This window comes from Lynx canadensis, chromosome F2, assembly GCF_007474595.2.
Source record: "Lynx canadensis isolate LIC74 chromosome F2, mLynCan4.pri.v2, whole genome shotgun sequence".
In the NCBI taxonomy this organism is placed as follows: domain Eukaryota; kingdom Metazoa; phylum Chordata; class Mammalia; order Carnivora; family Felidae; genus Lynx; species Lynx canadensis.
In genome coordinates this window covers 39,090,574-39,102,859 of record NC_044320.2, presented here as the reverse complement: position 1 = coordinate 39,102,859, position 12,286 = coordinate 39,090,574, and the positions used below count along the sequence as shown (strand labels likewise).

Genomic DNA, 12,286 nt, shown 5'->3' with positions numbered 1-12,286 from the left:
CCTGACCTGGTAAACAGTGTCCGGTGTTACCTTGCCCTTATCCGTCTGTCCCTGTCCCCTCCAACTGTCATGCTTTTTTGATGGGAAAGCAAAAGGAAAAAACCTATTTGGAAATAACTAGTGTTCCAAAGTATGAGTATGTGTGGAGAATGAGCTTAGGACCAGACTCATCTCCAGCTCCCCAAGAGCGGGGGCTCTGAGGACTCTTTTCTCAGACTCTTACACAGCCTTGGGACCCCCACTCCTCCCGCTGAAGCCTCAGGGAGGAAAGATGGTGTGTTTTGATGTGTTGTTTTTTTTTAATCCCCTGCTGAGCACTAACCTCAAAAAGCAGAGACTCCATTGTTTCTTGACTCTCAAGTCAAAAGATGTGTACTTAAAAAAATCAATGCCATGAAGGAAAAAAGAACCTTTTTCTCTGCAATGTCTCTTGGAGAGTTTTCAAAAGTGCCGTTTGGCCTGGCACGCAGAAGGGCCGTGTCAATGGGGTGCCATGGCCCAGGTTGCCCGGTAAAACTTCAACCAGTAGAACGCGCTGCAAACATTTTAAGGTTTATGACTTTAAATGACTTCTGCAGAATTTATGTTCCCCTTTTCCTGGAAATATTAAAAAAGAAATTGGTTCCGTGACAGTATTGATGGGTTTATTCATTTGTCTTGGAAAATGTCAATGGAGTTCTTTTATAAGCGCTCTGGATTTATCAGGAAATGGAAAGGCAATATGAGGCTAAGGATGTGGACTTGTGTGAATAAGGACCTTTTCTGTGTGCTTTATGGTCAGGCAGCAAAATTAAAAGGCAGTTTGGATCCTCCACCCCGCACTTTGTTGTAATCTGGAAGCTTTTAAGAAAATATTGGGATTATGCCATTCGTTCGTTGGTGTGGCCCAAGAACCCAGGCCCCCTGCCTGCCCGGAGGAGACCAGTTTCTCTCCCACCACGTGGCAGGGTTCTGCTGAGCAGACCTGTCAACCGTCTTGACAGGTTGAGGAGGTCCTGAGGCCTCTTTATCAACTGTGCAGTAAAGATTTCAATAACTAATATTTATAAAGCACTTACTCTTCTGTTTTTATATTTGATCCTCACAAAAATCTGGGGGAGACAACACAATACCATCCCTCCCCCCTTCACACCTTAGTAACTGCTTATGTGAATTCCCCGAGAACATATAGCCAGCAGGTAGTGGGTTCTCCTTCCGAAGCTCTTGCTCATTTCACTCCTCTGCACGCCAGGGGTTATAAATTCCTCTCTTAAGTAAACCATTTTCTGGTGGCCACCTCCACAGTCCAGCCATGCTGAATAAACCAACTTTGAGGTTGACATTCACCCCAGAATTTATAGGAAGCTTTGTAGGGTGGGGGAAGAGCAGACTTGAGTCTCAATGTCCCCATCTGCCACCTATATGATACTTAGCAAATCCGCTTGTCCTGGGCTAGGTACTTTCCATATGTTCTTCATTTAATACTTACAACAAGCTTATGTGGCAGATGCTATTATTATTCTCATCTTACAGAAGTGGAAACTGAGGCTTAGAAAGGATAAGCAACTTCAGATAGCAGGATCGGAGATTCAGTTTGCAGTTTCTCTGGCCCAAGCTCTTACCCTACCCTCCACGTGCCAGGCCTGAGGGTTCCAGGCTGGTAGAAAGATGCTCTCGTCACAGAGAAGTGGGATGTTGGGTCTCCAAAATGTGCACCTCAGAGGCCTTGGAGAGGCACCAGGGACTGAGGGAACTCTAGTCAGAGAATACCTGGGTCTCCCTAGGAGCTTCTAGAGAGCTTTAAAAAGGAGATAATAATATTAATAATCATTGCCATTTATTTATTTATTTACTTATTTAAAAATTTTTAACTGTTTTATTTATTTTTGAGAGGGGCGGGGGGAGAATGTGTGGGGGAGGGGCAGAGAGAGAGGGAGACAGAATCCAAAGCAGACTCCAGGCTCTAAGCTGTCAGCACAGAGCCCGATGTGGGACTGGAACTTACGAACCATGAGATCATGACCTGAGCCGAAGTCAGACGCTTAACCAACTGAACCACCCAGGTGCCCCTAATCATTACCATTTATTGACATTAATATGTTCATGCACTGTTTTGAGCTATTAGCCTGCATTAATTCATTTTATTCACACAAGAAACCTGTGAAGTAGGTACTTTTACAATTCTCATTTTACAGAAGGGAAAACTAAGACCCAGAGAGGTTCAATGACTTATCCAAGGTCACACAGCACTGTGGTAGTGTTGAGATGTGAGCCCAGGCATTCTGGCTCAGTGTTCACATCTTGACCATTGGGTGCTACAAAAACTTGAAAGATGAATAGGAGTTTCCTGGCTAACTGAGGGGAGTGCGGTGGGTGACAGCAGTAAGCCAGGAAAGGAAAGATATTTTCACTTGATTGTTCCATTTCATTAAAACAACAGTAACAGCAGCAGCAGCAGCAGCAGCAAAGAACTAGTCCAGATTCTCTCTTAGTTTTATAACCTGCTCAAGAGATACGACCCACGTTTGAAAAATGCTGACGAAGGGGTAGGCAGGAAAGTGGAGGCCATGGTGCAACTAGGGACAAGATTTCAGAGGGAAGAAGGGCTGGGGCTCCTGTGCTTCGAGCAGAGCTGACAAGCTCTGCTTATCTGCGGATCGGGTCGGAGGAGACAGGCAGTCTTCCTGTGTGGTCAGAGCCTTTATTGTCAAACTAGGAAGAGATTAGGCTCTGGAGCCAGACTGCCCTTGAGTGGGAGACCTGGCTCTGGCTGTCACTGCCTGTGTGGACATGAACTTGGGCACAGCAGCGGCTTTTATCTGCCGGCGGGTGAATTCCCACACCAGCCACAGCAAGGCGGAGGCCGCTGAGGTTCCGTTCTCAGGCCACCCCTGAGGGCACCAGGGAAACTTGGAGACCAGGTAGCCTGTGAATTGAGGCCCTGTCTACAAGACGACCAAAACCTACACATCCTGGGCTCTGCCATTTTTGCCACCCAGGGAGAGAGGACACTGAATTTAGGCGCTGAAAAATGCAGGTCTATCCTGAGCTTTCTGATGACTCATTGTAACCTGGGCGGGGCTGATTTTAAGTAACCTCTTGCTACCTGTTGTATCAGCCAAGCCTGGTATTTGGAGCCTAGAGGCTGGCAGTTCCTACCCTAACAGCCCCACCCCGCCCAGGCCAGGCACAAATTAAGGCTCTAATAGTGTTCCTAAGACACACCTTTCATCCACCAGCCTGGGCGAAGTCTACACTTTTTATTACAGCCCTTTGGGGCTCTGGTGTTAAGCGGGAGGCCAGATGGATTTCAACAAACGCTGACTCTGCGTACCCAGTAATTGTTTCTTTCTAGACCCCCAGTCAGCCCTACCATTCTTTCGATCATTTATGCATCTGTTAATAGGCATTTATGCACATTCATATTTCCTAGTTAAAAAAAAAAAAAAAAAATCCAGTCCTGGGTGGCTCAGTCGGTTAAGCATCCAACTTTGGCTCAGGTCATGATCTCATGGTCTGTGGGTTTGAGCCCTGCGTTGGACTTTGTGCTGACAGCTCAGAGCCTGGAGCCTGCTTTGGATTCTGTGTCTCCCTCTCTCTCTGCCCTCCCCCACTCACACTCTGTCTCTCTCTCTGCCTCTCAAAAATAAATAAACATTAAAAAAAAATTTTTTTAAATCCAGTCTTGCCAGTGACCTAGTCTGCTGATGAGTGATTGCTTCCCCAGAGCACAAGGCCTTGACCCAGTTACAACCTACCAGGCCTTCTGAGAAATGCGTCTGCTGCTGGCCAGTGGAGGAGGCAGGACAGTCACCTCCCCTTCAGCACACCACAGAGGCCGGTCCCACGGGATGGCAGGGGTGGGAGGACCCCATTGCTTTTGGGAACACCAGTCACTCATCCGTAAAATTTTACACACGGAAAATTTTTACTTTATCTTAGTAAAAAGATTTGAGATTCTTTTGCTTGAAAGTAACCGAAATTCAATTTGAACTAGCTTTTAAGGGGGAGGGGCCGTATCATATTACCCCGTGGAAATAAGTGGAAGAGTAACGAATGACAGTCCCACTTTCTCTCCACCTTCTCCTTCTGCCTCCCGTTCCTGTCTGTTCCATGGGCAGAAAGCATGCACCCTGTCAGCCCCCGACAGGTACCTGCCCTTGGTTTAAGCCTCTCTTCCCTCAGTTCTAGCTCCTGGATGCCAGGAAAGGACTCTGATGGTCACACCCTGTGCTGGCCAGTGGCATCCAGGAGCAGGGCTGCCTCATTCCAACTCATGGGCAGCTCCTACAAGTCCCACGCATTTGAAGTGAGAAGGAAGGGCAGTTTGCAGAAAAGGTGGCATGGGGGGTGGTGCTACCCAGACAAAATAATAAGTGTCTGTACTAAGGGTCCCTAGACACCATTCATGACTTTATTCTACAGGTAAAGAAACAGGTCTAAAAGGGCTACCCAACTTACCTGAACTTCCCTCCCTTGATCAAGGCAGAGCAGAATCGGAATCCACGTCTTCTGCCCTCTTATCTGGTACACTTTCCATTATACCAAATCACAGTCTCCTGTTTCTAATTCTTTTACGGCACATGGCCAAAACAAGCCTCTTTTAATTTCCCCATTTGACAGCTGAAGGAAGTGGAGTTTAAGGAAATTAAGTAATTCCTACAAAGTCATACTAAGTTGTGAAGCTGAGCATTCAGGCAGTCTGCTTCTAGAAGCCGCCCTCTTCAACACTGAGCTGCCTGCTGCCCAACAGCTATTTCCTCTGCCTCACATCTCCTGCCCCCTTGTATTGTCTGCCAGGGTCCAGATGAGAAGATGGGCACCGGTCATCACCTGGGCCTCACACCAGTGGATAACTGGTGTGTGGCTGGTTTCCAAACTTGAGACTTCCTTCATTACAGAGACGGACACACCGAAAGTTCTTCAGGAATGCCCCCCGCCCCCCGCCATGCCTGTGGATAGTTGGGCTCCAACAGTCTAGGAAAGAAAGAGAACAGTGCACAGCAAATGCATTTTGAAAACAGGATAATGATTTTCCACTCATAAGGCTGTCAAAACTTAACCATTTTGATAATCCCGAGCACTGAGGTTTTTTACTCATGCATTGCTGGTGTGAACCAGCTTGCAAGGCAATTAGGCCACGTCTCTTCAAACTAGGATCCAGTCCTAGCAAAACCACCACACTTGTGCTCAAGGAGATGTATCTGAGAATATGCATCCCAGCATCAATGCAAGTGAAAATCTGGGAACTGTGCAAATGACGGCTGATGGGGAAATGGCTAAATACAATGAGGAAGAATCATAGGACCGATAGATAAAGCAATTGAAGGGAATAAAACAGATCTAACATATTTGATCAGATCTGAGATATACAGTCAATTCTCATTATTCTCAGTGATTATGTTCTATAAAGTCCTAGTGGATGCTGAATTTGCAAATACTGAACCACGACTCCTGGGGGAGATAGGGAGTTAGGTTCCTACAAGCCTCTAGTCTCCACATTTTTGTTAACTGATCAATACATAAACTGTTCTATGTGTCTAGAGACACCTTATGTGATACACATGTTGATTCATTAACACTGAGCTCACAGCCAGCAGCACTGTTGTTGAAGCCAGAGCCCGAAGTGTATCTAGCGCACTTTCACCTGTAAGGCGCCTGCTGCCTGCTTGCACCCAGAAGCACTAGACGCACATCACTAAGCGCGTCACATCAGCAAACGCTAGCGCTTCGGCATTCTGCTCGGGGCCGTGTTAAACAGCAAATTCACCCACAAAAAAAGCCCAAAAATCAAAAAACGAGGCACCAAATAGACCTCAAAAAGGACAGTTGTGTACTGTCTGAGAACTGAAACAAGGAGGCCACCTCAGCTGGCAGTGCGCACATCAGGCGACTCAAATTTTTCATGACTGAGCCTGTCTGTGTTGATTTCACAGTGAGTATTGATTTCAGGGTTACAAATACATTTTAGTGAGTAGGCGAGTTCACAAATACGGAATCTGTGAATAATGGGGATCACCTGTTTGCAGCTTCACATCTTAACGTCTTTCACATTGGGGTGCATCTTAGATTCCCTGTAGATGGTATATACATCAGTACAGATAGAATCTGCAGTTAGTGTTGAGTGAAAATCCAAGGTGACGACCACTACGTGTAGGATGAGCTCCCATATATAAAATAAGACAATAAACCACCACGCTTCCCAATGCTACATGCGGCTGTGTATGGAGCAGTCCCTGGGACACGGTTCTAATATTTTACCATCTTAATCATTTTAACTCTCACAAGGCTCTTATGAGGTAGGAGCTATTTTTATCCCCATTTTTTGAGGGGGCTGCAAAGGGAGAGGGGGAGAGAGAATCTTAAGCAGGCTCCATATTCAGTGTGGAGCCCCACATGGGGCTCGACGTGGGGCTCGATCTCATGACCATGAGATAGTGACCTGAGACAAAATCAAGAGTCAAACGCTCAACTGACAGGCCACCCAGGTGCCTCTTATCCCCATTTTATATAAAATGGTTAAGAAAATTGTCCATGGTCACAGAAACATATTTTTTCACACCAAAGTAAAACTGATTGATAGGATTTAACTACTAACTTTCCAAACATTGTTTGTATCTTTTTTAAAAGTTTATTTATTTATTTATTTTTATTCTTTAAGTGTAATTTATTGTCACATTGCCTTACATACAACACCCAGCGCTCATCCCAACAAGTGCCCTCCTCAATGCCCATCACCCACTTTCCCCTCTCCCCCAACCCCCATCAACCCTTAGTTTGTCCTCCTATGGTTTGCCTCCCTCCCTCTCTGTTTGTAACTATTTTTTCCCCTTTCCCTTCCCGCACAGTCTTCTGTTAAGTTTCTCAAGATCCACATACAAGTGAAAACATACGATATCTGTCTTTCTCTGACTGACTTATTTCACTTAGCATAATACCCTCCAGTTCCATCAACTAATGAATGGATAAGTTTATTTATTTTGAGAAAAAGAGAGAGAGCACGTGCGTGTGTGTGCAAGCAAGGGAGGGGCAGAGAGAGAGAGAGAGAGAAAGAGAATCTCAAGCAGACTCTGAACTATCAGTGCAGAGCCCGACAGAACCCGTCTCAAGGTTCATACCCCCAAAACCCTGAGATCATGACCTGAGCCGACCTCAAGGGTGGGGCGCTTAACTGACTGAGCCACCCAAGTGTCCCCATTATTTGTATCTTAACAGGAGTTAAAACACAGACTATCATAAACTCACAACAATCAATCTTAATTGTATTGTTAAAAATTTCTAAAGTTTTACTGCCCTACTTTATTTATTTCCCACTGTATTTCTTACTTAGAAGTAACCAGACATATATGTTAAGATACACCATCAGTTTCACCAGTAGCTCCGTTTTCCTAAGCACGGGATTAATGAGATTGTTCTTAGCTTTTGAAAGCCTCTTTTATTTGGGCTTCATAAAAATGTATTTCTACATATGGACATCTTTTTTGTTTATGAGAACACTTGCATAACTTGTACTCTGTTTATAATGATGCTTGTTAATTTTAAATATGTTCAAGTTGAATTATATTGAATAAAGTAATAAATTAAGATGTAAAAAAAAAAAGAGAATTTTTATGAGCTCCAGACAGACTTATGCAAGAATTGATATATCTGAAAGCTGAGGGACTTCAGATACTAAATTCAGTAATATTTTAAATTGACAGAAAGATTAAGGAAACATGGAACTTAGGAATGAATTTTTTACTCCAAAATATTGTGTGTAACACTTTCGCATATTAAAAGATTGCTCTTGGGATTTACGGCTCCCAAAAATTGTTGACTCTTACCATATCTTCATTTAATAGCTTTTCCTACAACCCCATTGCTGCCTACTGAAAATCCACATGTTAGCCAAAGCCCCCTCTGGTATCAGCAAACTTTCTGATTCCCCAATTGAGTATTATTAATTGAACCGTGAAATTTCTCTTTTATGTAGATCATTTTTGACCTATTTTAGTGGATATCGGCAATTTCATATGGCACCTTAGCGTCATTTCCCTTTAACCTTCTGTGGCCCGTAATAGATTCCTGGTGGCATTTATCTAGAACTGACTAGTCCAATGAGAGGCTCTGAATCCCCTGGAGGGTAGGGACTGCAACTTGTTTTCCTTTGGGTCCTGCTTTCTCCCTCACAGAAGGTTCTGGGTGAATGTGGGTGGATGAAGTCAGAGAAGGCGTCATCATTGCCTTAACTTGCTGTATCTTCCCTTACAGTGGCCCACATGTGCAGCATCCTGGAGCATAACTGTGCCCACTTCTGCATCAATACCCCGGGCTCATACGTCTGCAGATGCAGACAAGGATACATCCTCAACTCGGACCAGACTACTTGCAGAAGTAAGATTGCTTTGCTGGTGTATCTGCACTGTCCTCCTCTGCCCTCTGCTCTCTCTTAGGGCCTGTTTAATTCATATGTGGCTCTTTGCTTAACCTAGTCATCATCTCCTTAAGGAAAGAAAGGAGGTTTTATAACTCGTGTATTTTGTGTCGACCTCCATCCTCCACCCCGCCATCGTAGTGCTTGGACCAGAGCCAGCACAGCACAGAGTAGGCCAGCAGGAGGAGTTTGGAAGACTGTTGGAGGCATCTCCTTAGAAACAGCCTTTTTGAATTCATGAGCTGGTGTCTTTTTCTTCCAACCTGTTCTTTAGGGGGAACCACTGGAGAGCCTTTTCATCCACTGTCTCTATGAACTGTACCCTGAGGAATTGTTTCTGTATTTTATTCTCTTCTCTGAAGCATTGACTTAGGATGAGTTATTAACATTGGCTGGGAACGATTATGCCAGTTCTGTTTTAGAGGTGCGCAGTGATCTCCTAGCAGGGATCTAGTAGACCTATAAAGTCTCCTAAATGAAAAAGAAAAAAAAAAAAAAAAAAGGTCAAACAGATTAAAAGTGCGGAGAGAACTCAGATTCTCTCTTTTTTTTTTTTTCTTTTTGGCCAAGCTCCCAAACTAGACAACATACTGACATTTGAACCAGCGAGAGGTAATCTGCCTCTTAGAGGAGAGAATTCCCTATACACTGAGGGTGGTGCCTACATATGTATGTTTTTAAGTTGTAAGTAAAGCCACTGTGTTAGCCCATAGACAGCCAGGCTACCAAACCAGGCTTACTCAAGATGTGAGGAAGACCGGCGGGGGGACCTTGCTCCTGGCAGCCGAGGCACGATGTGGTTCGAGATTCTGCCCGGGATCGGTGTCATGGCCGTGTGCTTGGTCATCCCCGGCATAGCCACTGCGCACATCCACAGGTTCTGTAACGGTGGCAAGGAAAAAGGGGTTGCCTTTATTATTCATATCATTGGAGTTTGATGCAAAGAGATAAGCGCATCTCTGGAGTTAATCGTTACCGTGTGTCAAAGGGTTTGGAGAATATTGATTAAAGAAGCCTTTTCCCGACTAATGAAGAATAACTCAGTTATGCTCATCTGCCCTTTCTGGAAGGTTATGCAGTGTATCAATGTAGTACATAATAAAAACAAAACAAGACAAAACAACAACAACAACAAAAAGATGTGAGGAAGACCGGCCCACACGGAGGCAAATAAAACTCAGCTAATCTGACACGCAGTTCATGCAACACATAATTGTTATTATACCTCATGGTAAGCAATTAAGCATTAATGGAAAGCATCTGCACAAATGGCTGTAATTAGTATCGCATATATAGAGCCAAACCACATTTTCCTGTTTTCTTCCCACTTCATTTTCGGGGTTGTAAATAGCTGGATAGAAGCCTCCTGCCCCCCAAGGTTAGGGAACATCTGCTTGACTCCTCCAGTTCTGTGGCCTCTGGAAACACAAAGCTTCCCGGTGCTATGTGTTCCTGGGCTCCTCCCAGACCTCAGGGTCCCAGATTTTTGAGTGCAGCCTGAATCATCCTGATCTTCTGCTTGAACCTCTGACCCTTCTTGAGTTTCCACAACAAAAATTGCTCACACCCACCGCTCATGGGTTTAATAGAATTCGCTGGGAAAATGGGGGAGCCCTGGCAAGGTCACCTCACACACTGCTCAGCAAACAACCTAAACATCTTTTTTAGACATCTCCCGACCCTCTTCAAGAGCCCCGCCCGCCCCCTCTCCCAGCCTCTTCGGGAGCTCCCCTCTGCAAGGTGTTGCTCTGAAGAATGCTCAGCCTTTCGCCACCTCGCTTACTCCCGTCGTGCCCTTCCCTTCTTAGGAACACAAGAAAGTCCTCCCCTTGTCTTCTGCCTCAATGGCCTGCTGCAATCCAGGTATCTGCTGACGTCCATTTTCCATGGGCTGGCTTAGTCAAGTCAGAGGAATTTGGGGACTAGCAAATAAAGAATAAAAAGTCCTCCCCCTAGTGTCATGAGCCAGGCCTTCCCCACACCGGGTTTTGTCAACCCCTGCCTGGTCCCACCTCAAGCCTGGAGACCCCTAGGCTCTCCCCAGTGTTGATCTGTCTTGGGATCCCCACTATAGGAGGAGGGCTGTGGGTGCAAAGAGCATGAAGCAGAAACTGCCTGGGCTTCAGACAGACAGGAGCAAGGCGGCCCCGGGTCAGAGGTTCTCAGGTTCCAGTAACTAAGAGCCACTCAGGAAGCTGACCCCCGGGGTCTCACCCCCAGAGATTCAGAGTCAACAGGTTTAGGGTGGGGCGCAGGAGAATGCATTTTCAGTGAACTTCTGACGTGGATTGCTGCCATGCTCTTGAGATCCACTGACATCAGCAACGGGGGGACCGGAGGAAAGGGCCGGAGTTAAGGGAGAAGAGAAGGAGCTGGAGCCAGGGGTCTGCTGTCCCATCTGACCCAGCCCTCCAGTCACCCGGAAGCAGTTAACCTCCCTTCACTGTCAGCACCAGACTTAGCTGAGTAGGTACAGTCATAAAGAGCAGTTATCTCTCTCCCCGCCCCCCCCCCCTTTCTTTCTCTTTCTCAAAGATAATCACTCTTGTTTGCATGTCTGAAATTCTATCTGGGCCAGTGGTATAGTCCACAGACTTCAATTTCAATCTTGACATTCAGGCTGTGCCTGTCTCACACCGAGCTGATTATTTAAATTCCTTGACTCCACTTCCACAGCCATAAAATGGGAAGGGTGGTGACAAATTCATACCTGTCTCATCAATAAATCCCTGTCAGCCTGTGGTTTGGGTCTGCTGGACAGTTGAAAGTTGTGCCAAGGGAAGGCAGGGCCATACCCCGACTTCTGTTTATGAACGGCTGGCGGGGACCTGCCCCTACCAACATTGAGAGAAGCCAGTGGGCATGGAGAAGAATAAGACACAGTTCTTTCCATTTTTGAGCATATAAGATGTGCCAGGGAGCATGCAAACTACTGGGGAAAAAAATAGTGAATAAAACAGCAGTGTTCCTGCTCACTTTCTTGCATGGGAGTAATTCAAATAAACAACCAAGGTAATTGCAACCAAAAGCAATTGTGTCCCACTCCCAGCTCAGTGTGAGAGGTCAGGTCTAACTATAGCCACTGCACTTATTAAGTGCTCACCATGTTCCAGGAGCTCTCCTGGTGCTTTATATGTATTATCTCATTTAATTCTGACAATAAGCTCTTAAAGTAGGTTTTATCATTCTCATTTTACAGAGAAGGAAAATAAGGTACTCCCCTCAAAACTTTAGACAGTTTACTCAAGGTCATATGGCTAGTACTATGACCAAACCAGAATCGAAACCCTGTTATGTAGGAGTCCATATTATTAGCTCTTAACCACCATTTGATACTGTCCCATGATCCTTGAGGGCCCCCAGATGGCAGTAGGGCAATCCTGCAACCAGAGAAATTCCTCCAGACCCAGGTTCACAGGCTCGCTGATCCCCGGGGAGACTCAGAACTAATTCAACAGGACTAACAATTAAATGATTGTCGTTCCCCAAGTCCACTGCTGTGACACTGTCACTATACAGAATGATTTGGGAGGACCTCTTGGGCAATTGCCTTCGGACGCACGCACACACACACACACACACACACACATGCCCCCATAGCCACCATTTTTTATTCGTACCTGTTTGTGTGAAGAGAGGAGGCAGACACAACTAATTCAGAGATCCTTCCGGTGGAAATGGGTCCTGGCTGTCAGACTTTGAGCTCCCTCTCCCACATAACCCAAGAATTCTGTTCCCTCCTGGTGATGGCACATGTTCACCCACTACCTGGGATACCAGGTTGCTGCAAAGCACCTCCATCCCACCTCCAGACAGTGTGGACTAATGCTTGAGCTAAAATCCTACTCTCTGTGATTCCCACCTTTGATCCTATTCTGCCAGCTAAAGCTATAT

General features: G+C 45.7%; 1 protein-coding gene and 1 pseudogene across 2 annotated transcripts in view; both read left to right on the top strand.

Moving 5' to 3' along the window:
* The window catches only part of MATN2 (matrilin 2), a 122,214-nt gene that overhangs the window by 34,494 nt on the left and 75,434 nt on the right, over nucleotides 1–12,286 (top strand). For both annotated transcript variants that reach the window (XM_032591931.1, XM_032591930.1), the window contains exon 3: nucleotides 8,230–8,352. In XM_032591931.1, coding sequence (XP_032447822.1) covers nucleotides 8,230–8,352 — 123 coding nt within the window. The remainder of the gene's footprint in view (nucleotides 1–8,229; nucleotides 8,353–12,286) is intronic.
* LOC115506286 lies at nucleotides 9,187–9,401 on the top strand (annotated as a pseudogene).